The sequence below is a fragment of the Xiphophorus hellerii genome, chromosome 2 (genome assembly GCF_003331165.1).
Source record: "Xiphophorus hellerii strain 12219 chromosome 2, Xiphophorus_hellerii-4.1, whole genome shotgun sequence".
Classification (NCBI taxonomy): Eukaryota; Metazoa; Chordata; class Actinopteri; order Cyprinodontiformes; family Poeciliidae; genus Xiphophorus; species Xiphophorus hellerii.
In genome coordinates, this window is record NC_045673.1 from 8,497,638 (window position 1) to 8,518,828 (window position 21,191).

The 21,191-nt window shown below is 35.5% G+C and overlaps 3 protein-coding genes across 8 annotated transcripts; 2 read left to right on the forward strand and 1 right to left on the reverse strand.

Annotated features, from left to right (window-relative positions):
* The first annotated feature begins 3,232 nt into the window (after positions 1-3,232).
* Positions 3,233-5,135, forward strand: snapc5 (small nuclear RNA activating complex, polypeptide 5). Its single transcript, XM_032584118.1, has 4 exons — positions 3,233-3,398; positions 3,667-3,788; positions 3,864-3,944; positions 4,540-5,135. Exons 2-4 carry the CDS (start codon positions 3,699-3,701, stop codon positions 4,726-4,728), a joined length of 360 nt encoding a protein of 119 aa, XP_032440009.1. The 5' UTR covers positions 3,233-3,398; positions 3,667-3,698; the 3' UTR covers positions 4,729-5,135.
* A 1,205-nt stretch (positions 5,136-6,340) lies between these two features.
* On the forward strand, positions 6,341-12,796 carry lctlb (lactase-like b). Of its 6 annotated transcripts, none has more exons than XR_004341991.1 (15): positions 6,341-6,791; positions 6,869-7,029; positions 7,128-7,215; positions 8,136-8,245; positions 8,328-8,456; positions 8,564-8,659; positions 8,733-8,787; positions 8,863-9,024; positions 9,096-9,373; positions 9,464-9,590; positions 9,656-9,855; positions 10,692-10,756; positions 11,016-11,089; positions 12,173-12,216; positions 12,378-12,439. XR_004341991.1 is itself a non-coding variant. In XM_032584057.1 (15 exons), the coding sequence occupies exons 2-15, from the start codon at positions 6,665-6,667 to the stop codon at positions 12,491-12,493; spliced, it is 1,758 nt and encodes a 585-aa protein (XP_032439948.1). In that variant the 5' UTR covers positions 6,341-6,546; positions 6,631-6,664; the 3' UTR covers positions 12,494-12,796. The 6 variants fall into 6 exon arrangements, 4 of the variants coding, with proteins under 4 accessions (XP_032439948.1, XP_032439941.1, XP_032439968.1 ...); XM_032584057.1 differs by lacking the exon at positions 11,016-11,089 and having other exon boundaries at positions 6,341-6,546; positions 6,631-6,791; positions 12,378-12,796; XR_004341992.1 differs by lacking the exon at positions 12,173-12,216 and having other exon boundaries at positions 12,378-12,506.
* On the reverse strand, positions 12,522-20,903 carry zwilch (zwilch kinetochore protein). Its single transcript, XM_032584089.1, has 18 exons — positions 20,734-20,903; positions 20,524-20,566; positions 20,335-20,427; positions 19,505-19,644; positions 19,237-19,427; positions 18,317-18,396; positions 18,088-18,243; positions 17,901-17,972; positions 17,129-17,222; positions 16,993-17,045; positions 16,807-16,909; positions 16,630-16,709; positions 16,379-16,535; positions 16,194-16,222; positions 15,944-16,080; positions 15,753-15,848; positions 15,245-15,360; positions 12,522-13,005 (listed from the first exon to the last, which is right to left on the reverse strand). Exons 1-18 carry the CDS (start codon positions 20,781-20,783, stop codon positions 12,917-12,919), a joined length of 1,779 nt encoding a protein of 592 aa, XP_032439980.1. The 5' UTR covers positions 20,784-20,903; the 3' UTR covers positions 12,522-12,916.
* Positions 20,904-21,191: the final 288 nt, after the last annotated feature.

A 21,191-nucleotide genomic window follows, 5' to 3' on the forward strand; every position in this document is an offset into this window, starting at 1 on the left:
TAAACAACCAATCAGAAAGCAGTTATTGGTGTTTTTTTAAGGCTATGGTACAGGGATGATGAATGACAAAAGTTTTCCAAACATTTGACCCACCCAAAAAAACTATTGGAAACCCTGATGAACTCAGAGTTTTGTACTGCCATTCTCAATTTTAACTCATTATTGGCTAAATGGTTCTGTTCATTTCAGGTTTTGTGCATGTATTCTTATAGTCTCATAAGACCTTGCCATCTTAAGTCATGGCACATAAATCCTATAAAAGAGAGAGGATATACTTACTTTTTAAAATTACTATTTGAGGAATATATTCTGTTATGTGACCTTTTAGAGTCTACAAACTCTACTTCTTTTGTGAAGCTTCCTATAGCAATCAACCCATTTGCCCCCTGAATCCCAAGAATGTAAAACCACTAAATATACAAAGAACATGGAAAAATTAGGGAATGCGGGGAACCCACAGCATTCCTCTTTTCATGTGTGTAAGCAGAGACAGCCTTGTCCCCTCTATAGTTCTTTTGTTTCCAGTTGTGCCTGTGTGCTGTATCATTATCAACATCCACATCTGGATGGACTTAGTGAAGAAATCCTATAAAGTACCTAATGGGCTCTTCAAACATTTTTGAAGACTGATTAAGAGCTGTTTCAGATCTTGTTCACAACAATAGGTTCCATATGGGATTTATTTTTGTTCTCACTGATTTCGTTATCTACCCTACTTGCTCCTTTTTACTATTGTGGAAGTGTAGGGGATTTAGGAGGAACTTGACTCCCCATACAGTCAATAAAAAGGTCACAGAAAAAGACCCACATGTGTTAGGCCAAGATAAACAATATCACTACTCGTTTCCACCTCAAATGTGACAAGAATCCTGTATTATTTTTTTTTTAAAAGTTATCTGCTAGAGGAAAAACCATTGAAAAAAAGAAGTAGTGTAAAATCCTGGTTGCAAAAGTATGCACATCCTTAAAGTAATACGTTGTTTAACTCACTTTCGATTAATTCAATTTTCCTGGGTACATGCCTTCCATCTGTTACCAAAAAGATACTGTAAATACTGTATGTATGTATCAAGAAAATATTGTGGTAGAGTTCAATATTGGTTGTCACTCACTTTTGAAAGTGCAACTCAATATAAAATTATACAGAATTATTGCTCACACAGCGAGATATCTCAAGCCTTTGTTTCTTGTCAGGGCATGGTAATGGCTGAGAGAAAATAAAAGCCCAAAGTTCAGTGCCTAAGAAAATGTAAATATTGTTAAAAAATTAAATATTGGAAACTTATGGTGTTGCATCCTAATCAGCTGATTAACTGCTAACGTTACCGGACACTTACAGGTCTGGTTCAATAAGCTACACAATCATGGAAAAGACTGTGAAAACAGTGATGTGAGACTGCAACCATAAGACGGCTGAATGGGGAAGTTTTGTTAAAAGGTGCATCAACTTATTTTTTGTTCAAGGGTGTGCTTGATGGACATTTTATTTTCCATATTTGACCCGCTAACAGATTTGTTGTAGTTTTTCAGGTGAATTTTACAAAAATATTTATTACATTAAAAGTACACAAAGTTTTCAAATGATTTTTATGGTCTCTTTACTTCACAAAAGTTTGGTATTTTAACAAGGTTGTTTATATATTTACATCCACTGTTTATAATATGAATCAAGGGCAATTTTACAAGCATTCCTGAAAATCTTTACTTGGAGCTTGAAATGTTCTATCATAGTTTAGCTTATCAGTAAATGCATTTTAAGAAATATCTTAAACTTTTCAATTCCTACAATATTTAATAATTTTATATTTAAATCAAAGCAATTATTAAGAGTCAAGTAAATTATATTTTTACAAGGTGTGTTCCTGATGTGTTATCCAGCACAGTGACCCTCAGCTATTAACAGGGAAAAGAACACCACAAACACATGTTAAAAGTTAGGTTGACTTTAACCATAAACTTAACACCTGCCACTTCAAACCTCTCAGAAGTAAAAAGACAAAAAGATGGCAGGTAATAAATGACAACAAGAAACACTAGTACTAACACACCCCCACCTTGTACAGTAGGCCGGGTAGCTGTTATCACCTTCAAGATGTCTTTGTCTTTCAAATATTTTTTTGCTTAATTGCATAAGACATATGCAAGGTAGGCTCATATCAGATAACAGCCTAAAATGGTTCAAACTTTTACAGTTGCTTTTCTTGGCAAAATAAAAGTAATTCCTTCATACAAAACTGGCAAAGAACAGCTTTTAAAAAAAGTTCCCTGCTGACACAATTTTAGAAAAATTAGAATAACTACTACATTTTCTCGGGCTCTGAGAAAACTGCTGCTGACAATAGATGGATACAATTTGCCATAAGTATTATTCTACATAACATTATTTAGTAGAGAAAATCTATTTTTGTTATTTACCATGTTTAGGATTGAAAATGTATATGAATCACATGAAGGACATTGCAATTTAGGGGTATGTTACTGACTGAATTAAAACATCAATCGAAAATTAACTTAGAGAGATATTTTTTTAAGATAAAGCACTTTCTAGCGATATTATAGAATCTAGCCGTTTGAATGTTTAATCATCTTGGTTTGCTGGGTCAAATAATATTGTTTCACATATATATTGTGTATGTATTTAAATTTGTTTGACTGATTATATTTTATTTTTGGATACTTATTTGAAAGAAAAAAAACCTAACTAATTGTGTGGTATATATTTTTACGTTTTAAAATAAATGAATTAGTTTAATCAAACACGCAACTGTTCTCACGAGACCAAGTGGGCAATTACCAAAAACTGCCACAAGATGTCGCCAAATTGGACTCTTCGCTACTGTTAGCGTTTTCTGTTGGTCGTATTCTTTGCGGTAATGTTGACTAATGAATCTTCTGTTAAACTGACTTCCGTTAATTAAAAATGAACCTATTATTATTATTATTTTAGCATTTTAGACCCTCAGCTAATGTTTTGATAGCTATAATCAATCCAAATTCATGTCTTTGTATCCCTCTATCTCAGTGCATGCCATATGAACAATTTAAAAGCTATATGAAGAAAAAAAAACATTAAAAAATTGTTAATATTTAAAACGACTAATCTATGCGAAAACAAAAATATATATATATATAGAATTTGTAATCCCAACGAGAGCCTACATTTTTAAAGCATATAAAAGAAGAGGGGAATTTCTACATTTTCCGTCACCACTGCAAAGCCCCTTTTATCCCCGGAAATGACGCCTGTTTGACAACAGGAACCACCAAACTTTAGCCTGTTAGCCTGTAGTAGCATAACAACCCCGATTCGTTAGAAATAAAGAAAATCTCCGACGCACCTTATTGAGATCATTATCTTTAGATTCTGGTATGAAGCTTTAGGCACTGTGTATAAAGCGGTAAGGCTGTTTTAAACTTATCCTGGTTTACGAATGGAGAAGTAAACAGAGCTATATTAATGAACCGCTATAATACAAAATTGACTTCAGTTGCTGCCAATACCGATAAAAACGGAGTATATATGTATATATGATATTTTTCTCCTGTGCAAAACATTATACATAGAAATAAAAATTTAAAAAAGATCTTAAATATTTCATTTTGACCACAAGAAGCAAATACTTTCTCAGTAAATAATAAATAATGTTCCCCTGTTTGCTCTTTCAGTGTTGAGGAATGGTCTGATTGCAGCAGCAAACATGCACAGCCGTTTGCAGGAGCTGAAGAAGGAAGAGGAGACTCTCCTCAAAATCAAAGTCATGCTACAAGACCAGCTGAACCGCCTGAAGGTGATTGTGAGTTCATACATATAAAGATGTTTGTGCACATATTCGTGTTTCACATGTGGTTTGCACATATTTTAGTTTGAAGAAGGGGCCTTGAAGTCTATTATCAGCGCTCAAACAGAAGAAGGAGCTTCACATGACCCCTCGCCGGAAAATGAGGTAAAATTAACGTGAATTACTTCAGTTTAGGGCATGAAATGGCTACATGTTGTGACATTTTGAATAATGTGTATTTATTTTATGTTTATATTACCTCTTTAAAAGGAAATATTTGATCACTTTTAATTAATCAAGTGGAAAATAGAGTATTTTGCAGTACATCTAAGTTCAAGCCCAATAACAATATTTACCACTTTTAGTTTTGAGTGAATAATTTTAGTCTGTGGATGATTGAACAAAATACTTAGATGAAATTTAAATGAAAAGCAGTTTTTATTAGTAATAAAATAATTGATAGATTTTATTTAGAGGTGCCAGAGTAAAGCAGGCAAAATGAATGTTTAGGATTTTTGCTAAAAACTTTGAAAACTTAATGTTATTTCTTTCTTCTCTGTGTTGCTCTATCCCATTCTGAATTTAAAAAAATGCTTAGATTTTGGTACTAACATGTGAGGTCTCGAACATACAAACAATTTTGGAAGGAACTATATCTATAGGTTGTAAATGATCTTGATCATTACTATAATTGGAAGTTGAGCTTTTCTTGCTTTGTCTTTGCCTCTGACTGAAATCAAGTTTATTCATATTATTCCAGGTTCAGATTAATCTTGATGATGAGACCGAAATCAATCGTACCAAACTCTTGCTGAATAGTGCAGAGGATTATGACATGGAGGAAGAAGACGAAGATGATGAAGACGAGGAGAATGAATATGATGAAGAGGATGATGACAATGAGTTTGAATTTGTGCCTGAAGCAGATGAGGAGGATGATGATTACTAAGAATAGTGGGTTGTGTGTGTATTTGGCCACTTAACAAGAACACCTTTTAGTTGTATTATTAGTTGGTAGGTTTAATTTATTCAGATGGAGTAACCGTTACATTGTAATAGTCAGTGGTGCTAGCAGTGCCCATTTCTAGCCTAATTTAGAGCCACATTTCTCCCTATCATTTAACTTAAAGTCTGTGAGAAATGTGTCACTGACATGCTATAAGACAGTATCATTAGGTGCTTACTGAGTAGCTTTTTAGGCATTTTTTTGGTGAAGTATTCACTTGAAAATCCAAAATCCTGGTTGTTATGCGTGTCATGAAATGTTATGGCTGGGCCATAAAAGAGAATAAAATGTATGTGTTGTTATAAAAGAAATAAGAATTATAAGCACAAAAATAAATGTTTTGCTTTGTTTGTTGTGTGTCTGATTTCAATATTGTTCACTTGTAATTATAATGAAACATGTTTTACTTGACATTGGTATATTAGAATATGCATTGGAAAATCAATCTTTTTGATTCCATTTTTAAAAGTGCATAGATACAAGCATTAATTTAATCAAAATTAACAAAAAAGTGCCTGAAATATTTAACTCTGTAATAAATCTTTTTCATTTCTTCAGGTGAATTACTAATGGTAACTTTTTGATTACATTGACATATATATATATATATATACATTCAGTGGTATCATGCTTTTTATTGTCACAAATGTTCCTTGCACCACCATACTGCTAAGGTGACATATCACTTGATTAAGATTTTCCACATATAAGGACCATATTAGAAGTAATTTGTCACCAGCTGGTGGCCGGAGTCATGCCCAGTTATGTCTAATTTAGTTAATTTGCTAAGAATCATAAAGTAGGTGCTCTATTCAAATTAACAATTTGAAATTAATTTAAAATATGGTAAAACACAACTATTCATGTAACCACAAATGAATTTAGGTGCAAATTGAGGGCTTTGTTTGCATCGAAGCTGATGTATATCCCTTGTCCTCATTTGACTCAGATAAATGGGGAATGCAGTGCAAACACTTTCAACTGAATAAACCATTCAGCATTTTCTAACCAGGTAAAACAATACATTGAGTCTCACAATGCTGCAAGCGTTCACACTGCCTGCAGGGTACAGCTCTGGAGAAGAGCGGTGCCACACCAGGCAGTGGGGACTTCTCCATTAGATGTGTCCAGTTGTCTACATCTTCTGCTGCTTTGGGAGAGTTCTCACTCTCAAACAAGTTTTTGCAGGCCTCCAGTCAATGCAGTCTTCATAGGGTTTACAGGTAAATAGGCAAAGATGGTTTGGAGTTGTAACATTTGGAAAAGTTGGAAAGTTGTAAAAGACCATGCATGAATTGAATAATTGATATCTATTGCTAAAGCAAAAAAGTTAAAATTATATCAGATTCATCATATTAGGCTATATTTCTAATTTGATATTTCAAGTGTTATTTTCACAATTAAATTTTAAATATTGGCAGGTTTTTAAAAGTGGAATTTAATCTCCATCTAAATACCATAAAACACAATAATGTCCGTATTATTTTGTGTGGAAACATCCTTGCATTGTCATGTGAGTGTTGATTGTAAATGTATCAGCCTCTCAAACATTAGCTTTGCTTACAGAGGTGAAACCACAGTTTGTATAGGATCTGTCTGCCTCAGCACGATGAGCTCACACTCCATTGAGTTTGAAAAGAGGCATTTGGCTTTGCATTAGGGGACCGAGACCCCCCACAGACCATCACACTGGATGCTTTGATGACTCTTTATGGACTTTCAAGTTTGTCCCTGATACAAATATCCTTCATTTTCAAGAAAGTGTGTATTGGTTGTGACGTGTTTGTCTATTCATATGATTAAATGTGGTTACTGAATGGGCTCTCATCCCTCCTCATACATCAGGGAAGATCTCATCAGTTTGTGCTGCAGGAGAACCATGCAGCCCCGCTGTGGCAACAGTGTGTGCCATGTGCTTATGTTGGTGCTGTGTCTGTCTGCGGCTGAGGACTTCGACTGGACAAAGAACAACCACGGCTCCTTCTATTATGGCACTTTTCCAACTGGTATTCACTTATTTTCTACAAAGTCCGTTGTTCATTTTGCCAACATGACCATGCTGATCGATTGTTGCGTTTGTTAGGATTTTCATGGGGTGCCGGAGGTTCAGCCTATCAAACAGAAGGAGCCTGGGACAAAGATGGAAAAGGACTGAGCATCTGGGATGTGTTCAGTCACAAAAAGGGAAAAATCCAACTAAATGACACGGGGGATTCCTCCTGTGAAAGCTACTACAAAATCAAGGTGAGGATTCAGAAAGATTTCAGAAGTGCAGGAGCTTGTGTTGTGTGAAGGCACAAGTCAATCTAAATATCTCATTGCACTGCATGTATTTTGTTCAGGATGATATTTCTCTGATGAAGGAGATAAGGCTTAACCACTATCGTTTCTCTATCTCATGGCCCAGAATTATTCCCACTGGTGTAAAGTGTAAGTAGCGTCTTACATAAAAAAAATCATACCTCTGGATTTTTTCCTTTTTTTTAATTGACATGTTATGACCACAAAAAAAAAATAAGTCTTTAGGGAATTTATTTAATAGACCAAAACAAAGTAACAAATAATCTTCAAGCGAAAGGAAAAAGCATCTATGATTTTCAGGACAATTCACAAATACATTTATTTTAAGTTTGGTGTGCATTTCCAACCAACTCGCTTTGATAACCACTAAATAGTAAATGTACTATGTATGTGTAATTGACTGAATACTAATACAGCTATTCTGTGAAGGTTATAAAACTACTATTCAAACTTTTGAACATCTCAGAAAGCACAGATCAATTTATTGTTGAAAATCGATAGTATAAAGCCAATGTAAACCTACAAAATCCAAGCCATTAATACCCTTCTAGCTAAACATACAGCCAGAGAGATACAATATAATGTTGGTATTTAAAACATAATCATGTATTAGAATGTGTTTGACCTAAATCCAATTGAGAATCTGCGATAAGAGCTGAAAATGGATGCTACATTGCAAAATAAAATGGGCAAAACTTTCAGTCTCTTAATATACAGCACTGTTAAAGACAGACCTCAAACGTCTATAACAACTGTATCAAAAATGTGTTTTGACTCAGGAAGGTTGAATAAAAGTGCCTGTCACAATTTCTTAGATTTTTTTGTAGAAAAATATATAACATATAACATAAGTATATAACATACAGTACATTTTTGCCCTTCACAATTATGTACTTCTTCGAGTTAGTCTATTGCATTTAATCCCAATAAAACACATTAAATGATATACAAACATTTGGGAACATTTCAGGTGATCAAAGCTTTCTATCTAGCGTTTTTAATGTTTTGTGTAAAGTTATCCTTGCTCTAAACTTCAACACTATTTGCAGCTGACCATGTAAACGGAAAAGGAATACAGTTCTATGATGAACTAATTGACCACCTACTGGAGAACCATATCACTCCCATTGTTACGCTATATCACTGGGATCTGCCTCAGGTTGGTGTGCTTAATGTCGACCATCTCGACTTTTAACTTTGATGTGCTTCCAAGCTATGAATTGTATTGTTTCCTCTTTCAGGTTTTACAAGAGAAATATGGTGGATGGCAAAACATAAGTATGGTCAATCATTTCAATGACTTCGCCAACCTTTGTTTTGAAAAATTTGGTGATAGAGTGAAGCACTGGATCACTTTCAACAATCCATGGGTGTGTTTGGAATATTGTTTTTTGAAGTTTGCAACAGGATTGCTTTACTCACTCCTGTTGAATAAGGCAATTAAGTAGATGTTTCTCTACTTAACATCCACTTACAGTCTATGGCTGTTGAAGGTTATGAGACAGGTGAGCATGCTCCTGGGCTGAAGCTGAGAGGAACTGGGGCTTATAGAGCTGCACATCACATCATAAAGGTATTAAGATGCTGCTTCCATCACTCAAACCAAGCTAACAAATTAAACTTAAATTTGATCTTTTTTCATGCAGGCACATGCCAAAGTTTGGCACACTTATGATACACAGTGGAGGGCGAAACAAAAAGGTAAAGAAGGTTGAGAAGTAACATTCAACCTGCAGTGGGTTTTTAAATCCTGAGAACAGTTCTGCATGTCTGCAGGTCTGGTGGGCATCTCTTTGTCAGGGGACTGGGGTGAGCCGGTGGATATCAGCAACCAGAAAGACATTGAAGCAGCAGAGAGATATGTGCAGTTCTATCTGGGCTGGTTTGCCACACCCATCTTTCATGGAGACTACCCTCAAGTAATGAAAGACTTTGTCGGTGAGTTACACAGTAAAAAGTTTATCTTCCCAAAATGACTGAAGAGATGCCTAATCGACACTGGTGTGCAGGAAGGAAGAGTGTGCAGCAGGGACTAGGGACATCTCGACTGCCTGTGTTTTCTTCACAAGAGAAGAGCTACATAAAGGGGACGTGTGACTTCCTTGGCATCGGCCATTTCACCACCCGGTACATCACCCAGAGGAATGATCCAACAGGCCGTAGCAGCAACAGCTACTTCACAGACCGTGACCTGGCTGAACTGGTGGACCCGCGGTGGCCTGATCCTGGGTCAGAATGGCTCTACTCTGTGCCATGGGGTTTCAGACGTTTGCTGAATTTTGTCAAGGTACAGAGAAGAGATGTTTTTATTTGCACTGAATCTTAAACTGACTGGCTTAGTTCAAAGCCAAGCTGCACTGTTTTCTTCCTTCCACAGACTCAGTATGGGAACCCTATGATTTACGTGACTGAGAATGGAGTTTCTGAAAAGATGATGTGCACAGAGCTGTGTGATGAATGGAGGATACAATATTATAAAGACTACATCAATGAGATGCTAAAAGGTGAGTGATTGATTAAAAATTGAGACAGATTAATTGTTATTTAATCATGTTTCTTTGTCACTCAGCTATAAGAGATGGAGTCAATGTAAAGGGCTACACTGCATGGTCTTTGCTGGACAAGTTTGAGTGGGACGAAGGCTACTCCGAGAGATTTGGCTTGTATTATGTGGACTTCAGAAACAAAAACAAACCTCGATATCCGAAAGCTTCTGTGCAATTTTACAAACGGATCATCAGCTCCAATGGATTTCCAAATCAAAGAGAGGTGAGAAATTTATCATTTTAAATTCTTAGATATAGGGATTTAGTTATTTTTGTTGAATTATGGGTTATGCAGTTTGATATACACACCAAAGGTTGAATCACATTCCAACCCCTTCTTAGCTTTCGACAGGATTTTTTTTAAAAGGCCTGTTGCTAGTCAGAGTCAACTGCATGTTTAGGTACAGCTGTAAGTGGTTCATTAGACAATGGAGAGAAACATATAAAAATGTAAATATGTAATCCATTAACATTTTCATAAGTACAATAACAGCTGTAATATCCTTTTTGAAAATTAGATTTTACACTAATATCATCCATTTTAATCACTGAATAAAATATTTAGGTAGAAACTAAAGCAATGTATCTTATGGACAGAAGAAATATAAGAGACTAACTGCAGTCAGGATCATCATGTCCACAAATAAAAAAATATATATAGTCATAGCGTTATGACTATATTTGATATATGTGACTATATATGACTATAGATGACTATTTACATGATCAAGTCTTTTAAAAATCTATTTTAAGATGCTTTATTTTTGAATTTGTTACATTTGGTTCTATGTTTTTGCTCTCAGATAATACACATGAAAATGTAGTTTCTATTCTGGAACCAGTAACAATTTATAGAAAACACTCAGTGAAAGAAGATAATACATCAGCTTCTTGTGAAAGAGAACCACTTCTTAGTGGAATGTGATCCACTATTCCATCAAGTACCAATGCAGTGCATGATGACCAGTTCATGATGAAGTTCAGAACTTCAATGTAACATTTAGAAATTGTGTTCAGCCCAAGTCTATCTATCTATCTTTTTTTTTTTAATATTCACAGGTTGAAAACTGGAGGAGGAAGGCTGTTGAGATGTGTTCTTCCAGCAACCAGCTACTAGGCAGCAGGTTAGTTAATGTTTGGTTTCTGTGACAATTTTGTCTGCGACAAAAGATTAACAACTAGCTGGGGTAAACAAATAAAGATTTGGAAATAAAATTGGTTATTTGTTAACTATGATAGGCAGAAGTTATTACAATTTGACATGAATTTGACTTCAGAGCACATATCAACGATTAGTTAAAAATATATATTAAAAATGCAAAAACCCAGTTCTCAGAATTTCTTGCAGAATATTTGAGATATCTTCTTTGTTTGCCCTTCCAGCTAGAAGAAAATCCAAGGAACATGCTGAGATGCCAAAGGTTTGGCCAGTGCATGATGAAGTTTAGAACTTCAGGGTACATACTTTTTAAATTTCACTCATATCTCTGTCGTTGATTTTTGACTGAGTTGTTTAAAAACTAACATTGAGGCCTCTGCTGCTTAACAAGTAGCTCTAAAACAAGCTTCTGTCTTGCATATATTATGCAAACTTGTTCTGTTTTGTTTGTGCATAAAGAGTATTTCAGATAGCAGGACAACTTACCCAAATAATATATTTCAAATTATAAAACCTGAATTTAGAAACAACTGACTGATGTCTTTACTTTTACTCAAGGCACGTACTGTACATTAATGTGAAAAATGCTTGGTTGGCGATTTATTCTCAATTAAAATCAGAATTCCTTTCATCGTCATTGTGCAAAAAAGAAAGCAAAATGAAATTTTTGTTGTTTTAACTAAATTTCTCATAAACAAATACATTTTAATATCAGAAAAAAAGTACATATAAATTATGATTTCATTGACAGAGGGGCAATTAAAGCTATCCAAGTCAATCTAAGCTGTCCTGAAGATTGCTCCCCCATTGCCAACAAAAACTGTTGTGTGTGTGTTTGCAACAGCTGGCAATACATCACTGTGGAGGAATTTTGGCCCTTTTTTGTTGCAGAATTTTAAAATCTCATCGACATAGTGAGTTTTTGTTGTGTCACAGGATTTTAATTTATGTCTGTACTTCAACTAGACCCCTCAAAAACCTTCATATTTTAGCCATTCGTTGATGCTCCTACAGTACTTAAGGTGCCCAACTTATAGCCAGACATCTTTTCTACATTGTTTTGTGCAGGGGAGCAGCTCCAGCTCATCCCTCTAATATCCCCAAACTTTAACAAAATTTTGCATTAGTTTTACGCCAGATGCTCCATTTTTGTCTCTTTCTGATATTAAAGTTTGTTTGCTTTAAAACACTTTAAGTGGGGCAAAAAAAGCAAAAACAGAGAAAATCAATTAGAGTTCAAGTACTTGCTCACAGCCTTAGACATACTTTCAGTGGATTAAAGTTGCAGCTTTCTGAAATACTCCAACAAGCAGCTGCATCCAGTCCTCAAAGGGTTAAAATGTCGTTAATCACCTTTAAGTACTTTCTCTTCTTTCATTAGAGGAACAGCGGAGTACTGCTGCCAATATTCTAAGACTATACATGGTAAGAAATCCCTCATGCTCACAGTTAATCAGATACAGTGTAATTCTGTGTAGGCGAGAAATATTAACCCTTTGAGTGCTGTGCTTGAGCGTTTACACTAGTTTTCTAAGCCATGTCTGCGTATGCGACGAGGTGATAATGAGCATAAATGTGTTTTGCAGACCCGCTGACCAGCCACATGGAGATGGTGACTGAGATTGTCGTCCCCACAGTGTGCACACTCTCCATTTTGATCAGCGCCGTTTTGCTCATGTTTCTGCTGCGAAGAAGGAACTAGGAGGAGTTTAAAATTATGAACATGCTCATGCAACTTTACTGCTTTATTTCTTTACTCATTTTTGTGTGAATACCAGTACATTTGTGAGCTGACTTTAAATTGAAATGCTAACTTTATTCATTTGATGTGAATTCAGTGTTTGCTGAGAGAAATTAAACACTGCTTGAGCAGATAATGTAGAACCTAGAAGCAGAGATTCTGGTAAATTCATCTACAACATGCTATATTTTCCTGTTGTATGAGAAGGCTGCTGAAAAATATCTTCATTTGTGCTTTTATCAATATTAAACTTTGTTCAACAGATGGCCTCTTCTAAACCCCTAAACAGTCACATTGAAAAACTGTCATTTCTAGTCTAAAAAAAACAAAAAGACATAAAAACATATTAGTAGCTAATGATGATATCAAATACAAATAGTACATTTACGCAAAGCTGTTGAAGCTGCAGCACATCGTAGTAGAAAAGAAGGCAGGCTCCTCAATGTCCCCATTTACAGTTTCATTTGGAAAATCTAAAAAACACAATTAAAAAGAAAAATAGACTTTACCGGGGTGTTACAGTAGATAACAATGTACATACTGTTGCAGTAAGAAGTTTTCATTTGTTCATCATGGCCAGCCATAGCCTGCTCTTGCCTGGTTGGTGCCTTAGATGAGGTTATGGTTTGCTGTCCCCAAAGTTACATGCATGTTATTCAGGCTTTAATGTGTAGAAATATGTCAGGTAGAAAACTTGAATAAAGGTTGATGGTTGCATTCTTTGTTCCCCATCCAGTCTATATTTACCATCAAATATATTTTTCACAACTTATAGCATAATAGTAAAAGTGTGTAAAATAATTTTTTTTGTTCTATAAAATACTTTCCTTTTGAGAAGGTCAAACAAAGAATAATGTGAAATCCTTGAAGCTACAATACAGTTTTTTTCCCCCTTTTTCTCTTTTATTGGAACAACCAAAATTGACTTTTGGAGCTTCCATGTGTGGAAAAATGTGGCAAATGTTTCCTCTGTCCAGAACAGATGTGGATGAAATTTACCTGTAGCTGAGCAGCATAAGCAAAACATACAACTACAGCAGACTAGATGTGTTCAACACACCAAATTATTTAGTGCAGGTTATGGATATGTAAAACTGGTTGAACTACATTTATAGTGACACAGCAGCTGCAGTATTTACTCTTAACTAGGCCTGTCACGATAGCAAATTTTGCTGAGCGATTAATTGTCTCAAAAAATTATTGCGATAAACGATAATATTGTTTGAAGACCTTTTTACACTGATTTAATGGAAATGACGTAATAATGCATGCGATTTCCTGCCAAAGATAGATACACTTTATTTTCAAAAGAATACTAAACACTGGAACTGATAAACAAAATAAACTAAACAACCAAAAACAAAAATAAAATGGATTCTCAGTCTCCATTAACAAAAAATGTACTTGATAAAAACTAAACAACATAAAGCCAAAGTGGAAATAAATACTACATTCAACCAAAAGAGTGCAGATTATGAAGTCTGTATATTATGTTGCCCTTCAGTAATAATTAGATTTAAATAGAGAAGATGGGCACATCGACTACCTGATGCAATAGTTCACACTACATGATTTTTTGCTCCTATTTTTCCCCTTACAACAATCTTAGATCGTTGGTCTTTCTAAGATTGTGTGGTGTGTTACGGTAGATCATCGTTGCCGCTCCGATCTAAATCAGGGTTTTTCTCCAACTGGGATCTTAACTCAGCCTGTTGAATGTGACAGGCAGCCAATCAGAAAGCGCGGATTCTCCTTAGTGTTTTCTGAGGGGAAATTACGTCGGGGAATCCCAAACAGCGGACACGGAGCAACCCGAAGTCCAGCCGACGTGGAAACAACATTAATGTTTATTCAACATGCAAAGAATATAGAAATGACAAGAGGAGGAGTTGGAGCGAAATTGCTACCGCAGTTGATAAACCCGGTAACTTTTCAGCTGTTCTTCGTTAACGTGACATAAATAGGTTATAATGATTTTCATTCAGTCAGGACTTTACGCTGACACTAGCCACATGCATTGCAGGTAGATTGTAGTAAAGCATTGATTAATGCCTGGTTTTAAAATTAGTTAACTGAACTTGTAGCCATTATTTTGTGCCCATTGTTGGACACCACACGGCAGGACCGAACCCGATCGAACCGTTATATCTAGGATTTCTGTCGGCTAATGTTTGGTCTGTCAGGTTTTAAAAATGGGCCGACAATCGGCCGACAGCTTTAAGATCGTGTCGTCTGCGCTGGGCTTTACACTAAGGAAATGAGGAAGGGAGGGTCAGTGGAGAGAACCGGAGTTGATCCTTTTTTCATTCAGTGTCATCAACAGAAAGAGAAAAAGGCCGGAAGAGACGATAATGCCGATAATTGAAATGACGTCGATAGTTTTAATTTATCGTACGATTAATCGATTTATCGTTTATCGCGACAGGCCTACTCTTAACACTTTTAAGCACGTTTGTTTTTTAATGAAGCTAACCTACAAACATCAGACCAGGAAGATAAAAAAACAAACAGAGCTGCACTCTGTTTTTGTTTGTGCATATTAAGCGTAAACTGCACCATATATGCACAAATAACTTGACAATAACAGGGATGTTTCAATGAATTCCATCATTTAATCTAAATCATCTCCAAATTAATGGGATTTTTGTCAATGATGAGTGTAAATACCTGTCCAGCACTGCAGATATACAGTGAGATGTACATATAAATCACCTGTCTCAAAGATGACATGATCAACCAGTGGCTTGTCACTGAGCTGTAAGGACGTCCGCACCTCACGAAGACCTTGACCACTGGATATCTCAACTCCCCACACTATGGGATGCTCCCTGAGAAAAACATGCACCCAATCAAGGGCAAAACTGAAGAAAATGTGATTCTAAAGTTTTGACTCATGGGAATGAATATATAAGTATAAACATATTAGAAATTAATACTATTTGTAAAAGTTCTGCAATAAAGAAGTAGCTTTGCTTTAATCCAACCCTTTGTGACTGTAACATAAAATTGTAATAAAAATGCATTGATGTTTGAGGTTGTAAGGAAAAAGATTAGAGGAATCAATAGTTTTGCAAAGCACCATGTGACGCTTTAAAAATTCATCAATCCGAGTTCAGGTCAGGTTAGATTGCAAAAATTATATCAAACAAACCCGTTAAAACATGAGAGAATATTGCAAATTATTTTGTCGTAACATTCAGCAAAAGGTTGTAATCCTTACTTCTGGTAGAAATGGCTTATCAAGGCTGGTTTGATCTGGAGCTTGAATTCATGTTCCTCATTGTATGTCGATGTTTTGTAGTGATTCAGACATGATCTGTAAGGGGGAAAAAAAGATGAGATTGCTTTTCCTATTAACAAAATGTGCATTTTTCCTGCTCGTAAGTCAAAAGAAAAAGTTAAGGGGTTTACTGTGTGAGGACAAATTGGCGGTCGTAAGGCAAGCCCAAGAATGTGCCGCAGGTCACTATTATTTCCAGCAGGTGGTGCAGTTTTCTGAGTCTGATCACTTGCTCTTGCACATCAACCTCAGTGCTCAGGTAGTAGTACTGTCGAGTATAATTTATTACTACTAGGAAACTTTTTTCTTTCTTGAAACTGTATGAACACAATGTAGACACACTGTCCAGATATGGAATGAAAAAATATTTACTGAACTTACCATTTGGTTTAAAGTTGTCAATTCTTCACCTGATTTAAAAAAAACAACTAAGGATTAGAGCTTTGTTTTGCAATCCTTGTGAAACATGGTTTATTGGGAGGCTTTATTAAATCACTAATTACTAAAAATAAACCTCACATTTATGTTTTACAAAAGAAATTCACAGGAAGGTGAAAAAAGCTTACCAATCAAGTAGTTAATGTAGTCTTTTCTCATTTTGTCTAGTCCCACCTCCAGTAGCATGATGACCGGGGTGATGCCTGTAAGAGACACGTGGTCAATCTGCTGGTGGTAAGACTGAAGGATCAGTTTGCTGAGGGAGCTGCTGCTGTCTCTGTGAATCTGGAGGCACAGGAAAAGAAACACAATCTTACAATAAAAAAACTTGGTCGCATTTGAGAGTATATTAGTTGGCCAGAGTAACGTCACTTCATACCCAGGGCTTGATGTCACCGTATCGTAGAGCTTCGATAACCAGCTTCAGACAGTTGCCAATGTCCTGGTATGAAGTTACACCTGTAAAGAAAAAAAATAGAAATGGTACCCAAGGTGCTGTTATATAGATGGATCCCAGTGTTGTTTACGATTTATAAATACAATATGTAAATAGTACTTTTTCTCATCCGGACCCAAAGCTGCTCTGCAAAATCTAAATCTCCTCTTTCCAAGAAGGAGTTGAAAATGGAAGTATCCGCCTCCTGCTTCAGCTTTGGGGTCTTTAACAAAAGATGAAAACATAGTAACTGTCTCACTTCTCTTCTTGTATTTAACAAACAGAATTCTGTTTCAATTATTATACCTCAACTGTTTTGGCAGCTTGATCCTGTAGTGTTTTTGCCATGTTCCTAAGCTCTGCAAGCAGAAAAGAAAGAAACATTAACATGACAGCCTTTCCTGTTCACTTAATTTATAAAAAATTTTTTCGGTAAATTTACCTTCGAGATAGACCTTTGTCAGGTTTACAGCCGATGTGCTCTCCAAAGGTTCCATCCATTCAGTCTCACCTGTTTTCAAACCATTTGCTAGAGTCTGAAACAGCAGGAAACATCAGTTTATTATTTGAACTTTCATTGTCAAGGCAGGTTTATTCGCATAGCCCCAATCATACACAGAGAAATCCAGAATACTTTACAGATATATGAATTAAAAAGGATGAATAAAACAAAACAAACAGAAATGCATGAAAGATTAAAGACAAAAACTGGGCTAAGACGCAACAAAAAGAATTAGCAAAATTATACCGTATTTACCTTTATGGGTAAGCTGCTCTAAAAAATATGTTTTTATTTTGAGAATGTAGCAATAAGACTGGAGATCATTTATTTTGATAATTTTTTCACGATGGTAGTATACTAATTTAGCAACAGACATGTATTTCTAGCTAATAGACCTGATACAATGGACACACTGGCTCACTGACTGTAAGAGGCTCTGTGGACACTAAAATATAAAGTCATGGTATGTTGTAATTCTCGTACAAATTTAGCGGCTAAAGAGTAGCCACTAAATTTGGCTACTCCTTAGTAGGAGTAGGAATTCTTCAAATTTCTTCACATTCTTCAAATGTGAAGAAATCCACATTTGATTGTTGTTCTCTCTAATTTAAAATGTTACAGTCTACAGCATGTTTGTTAAATGAGACCTAAAGTAATTTTTCACAGTTGCAGACAGCCAGTATCAGGGTTGAAAATAAAATTAAGTACAAACCTGAAGAAACTCTAGCTCCCTGTACATCTCAAACATGGGACTTCTCAGGTCTCCACAAACAACTTTGATATTCTGCAAAGCAAACAAAAACATTAAACAATGTAAAAATCACAAAACATTCCATTTTTAATATCTGACTAGTTTACTGTTTTTAAAAATATACAAAATGAGGTTGACTGCAGCTTACAAGAGTAGCTGTAGAGGACAGAGGAGGGATCTCAAGAATACTCTCCACATGACTCCACTTGAAGTCCACTGTCACGCTGCTCTGTGACTCGATTGTAGTGTTTTCCACAACGGTGGACCCAAACAAACTGAACCTGGCACTACCTTTAATCCCCATCTATAAATATTGAAAGATTGAGTAAACAACTTTTCGCTCATGCAGTAAATCGAGAGAAAACTCACCCACTTACAGAGGAGGAATGATGTCTGTTCTTGTGCATTTGTTTCAGTTCTTCCAAGGTTACAAGAGATTTTTTTTCCACCGTTGAACCTAAAGATAAACTGTTCATCAGAGACAAAGACAAAGCCTGTACAGAACATAGAGTGCAGCACCAAAGTATTTGCCTCTTTTGCACATTTCTCCTTCATTGAACTCAGATCATTAAACAAATAACCGCAGATTCAGATAGCCTATAAATACAAAATACAGTTTTCAAGTGATTTTGTTACGGTACAACAAAAAGCTTTCCTAAACAACCATGCCCATTTTCCTTTGAAAATGTAAAATTCACCTCCCTAGATGTTTTACCAACAGGAATGGCCTGCTTAAGGTCATGCTACCAGCATTTATTTCTAAATATTTTCATCAACATATAGGAAAACATCAAGATGTTGTTTTTTTTTCGCAAATGTGAGACTTTTCATTTACTTTGGTCTGAACAATGATCTTAACAGAAGCAAGTGAGGCCTGCACTGCTTTAATGTTAGACTTATTTTGTGATCTTTGGTTTGTGAATGGCTCTTGAAATAATTTTGATAGACTGGCCACTCCTAGGAAGGTTTATAATGTTTTTTGGGGTTTTTTTTGCTTCTAATGTGGACAATGGCTCTTTCTGTGGAGTGACTTTGTAACATTGCCACACATATACAGTAGATGTCAATGACTGTTTTTCATCTGTTCTCAATTTCTTATAGATTGTAACATAATATGTTGCTTTTTGACATGTTGTAGCCTACTTCATGTCATCTGACAGGTTCTATTTAAGAGATACTTGATTCTAAAACTTTGGTAATAATCAGGCCTGAGTGTGAAAAGGGAAATTGAACGCATGGGGAATTTGCAGTTAATTAATGATTTAGCAAGTGGGAAATATATTTTCAGAGGTTTTACCTTTGCAGGTAATAGAATACAATTTGACCCCGGCTACTTTATTTGATACACAGACTGGTTCTGCACCAAACCAGGCTGTTCCTGCAGGATCACTCATGTCGCATCGCACCCAGAGAGGGTGTAAGATGGGCTTATTGTCCACAGCAGACACACCAGGGTTTTGAGATAATGTGTACAAAGACAGCAACTGTCTACAGAAAGAAAAAAGAAAATTATTAGACACACATCTTTGTTTAGATGAAATGGTAAAAGTTTTACTAGTGTTTACCTTGCTTTCATGACTGTAAGTGGCTGTGGTCCTTGCTCTGGTTGGATAACATCACAACTATCTTCAGCATCACCATTATCAGCTGAACAGTTCGATGTCTCTGTGTTTAGCTCATCACATAGCCCAATTATTTTTGGTACCTAGAAAAAATGAAAAGATCCTGCAGTGATCAGCAAAAACTGAGGACAAACTAATTTCTATTCAAGCTATGTAAATTTAAAAGTAAATTTAAAAGTGGCAAAATTATTTCACCCACCGCCAAGCTTCATCTGTCAAATCATATTTATGGCCCAGCAAAAATTTATTCCTAGATTAGTAAATAAACATTCTGATCAACTTAGAAAAGAGTTCAGCATAAATTGCAAAAAGGCTTTAGTTAGATTTATTTTAGAGGAATTGTTCATCAATGGTCAAAATTGCGTAGCCAAAGATTTGACCAAAAACAATCTTATCTTAACATAAGATAACTAACCTCTCACTAAATATACTCAAACTAAATGGTTATGTCTTCAAACATGTATAGAGAGATTTTGCCACTGCAATAAAATATTATTTTAAGCAAATATTTTTGCATAAAACTTCTCAAGGTTCTTGCTTTCTGTTGGGTTATTCCTTTCCTCATGCTTAGTCTTATTTAGCACTTTTTTTGCCCGTTATTGCTTGTTTTTCATTGTGTACTTGAGTAAAATACTTCATGTTGCTCTTGTTGTGTATACAAATCACTTGATAAAGGAAGACTGGTTGATTGATGGAAAACATCCATTTGAAACCACATATACAAGTATTTTTCAAATACTTTTATTTATTTTTTATTGTAAAAGTAAACTTACAGTTTTTTCACAGACAAAGATTGTTTGGTTGGCAAAGTACAAATTCACCGCAGTAAGTTTGTCTCCGTTCATCTTTGTAATGTGAATGTCCTCCTTAAAGACAAAGATGTATAGACATTAAAGTCGACCAAAAATATAAAAATAACAGTTTTTCTAGGTATAAAAAGCAATTACTTTAAATGAAAGTACCTCATATGTGCATGAATTACTACTTTGGTCATCCTGGAGACATCTTGGACGAGCATAAAACCAAAAGCAAAGCACAACGTAAGTTGAACTATACAAATACACCCAGAAAATGAAAGCTTCTCGCATCGAACGTTTTACAACTAAATGTAGCTTGGCGTTTCTTGCTAAATGATAAATGAAGGTAAATTAAAATGTTTACATAAAACTCACCGAAGAAATGTGGAAAACTCTTCTGCTCTAGACACCACCTTTGAGTCCATCACAAAAATGTTAATCGGGGTTACAGGGCAAAATGTGTGGCTAGAGCAGCAGAAAACAGGCTGATAGTATCAACATTTACTAATAGTAGGATCCTGTTTGCGTTTGACAAGCGCGCGCTCAGTCGAAAAGTGACGACACGAGTTCACAGGTCATCAGCCACGTCAGAGCAATGAAAATAAAAAAGAGAAATAGTTGGTCTCTGGGCTTTGCAGTTCTCTTTCTCACATACACACAGTATATAAATATATATATATTTGTTTTATATTATTTTTATTTGAGAGAAATTGAAAAGAGTAAAGTAGTTCGACACTTCCGTTTACGCTTCAAGACACTGCGCCAACATAGTGTAAAGAAATTAGTCCCTACTTCAAGAAAAAAACAATCCTTTCCTTGATGATTGTCGTGTA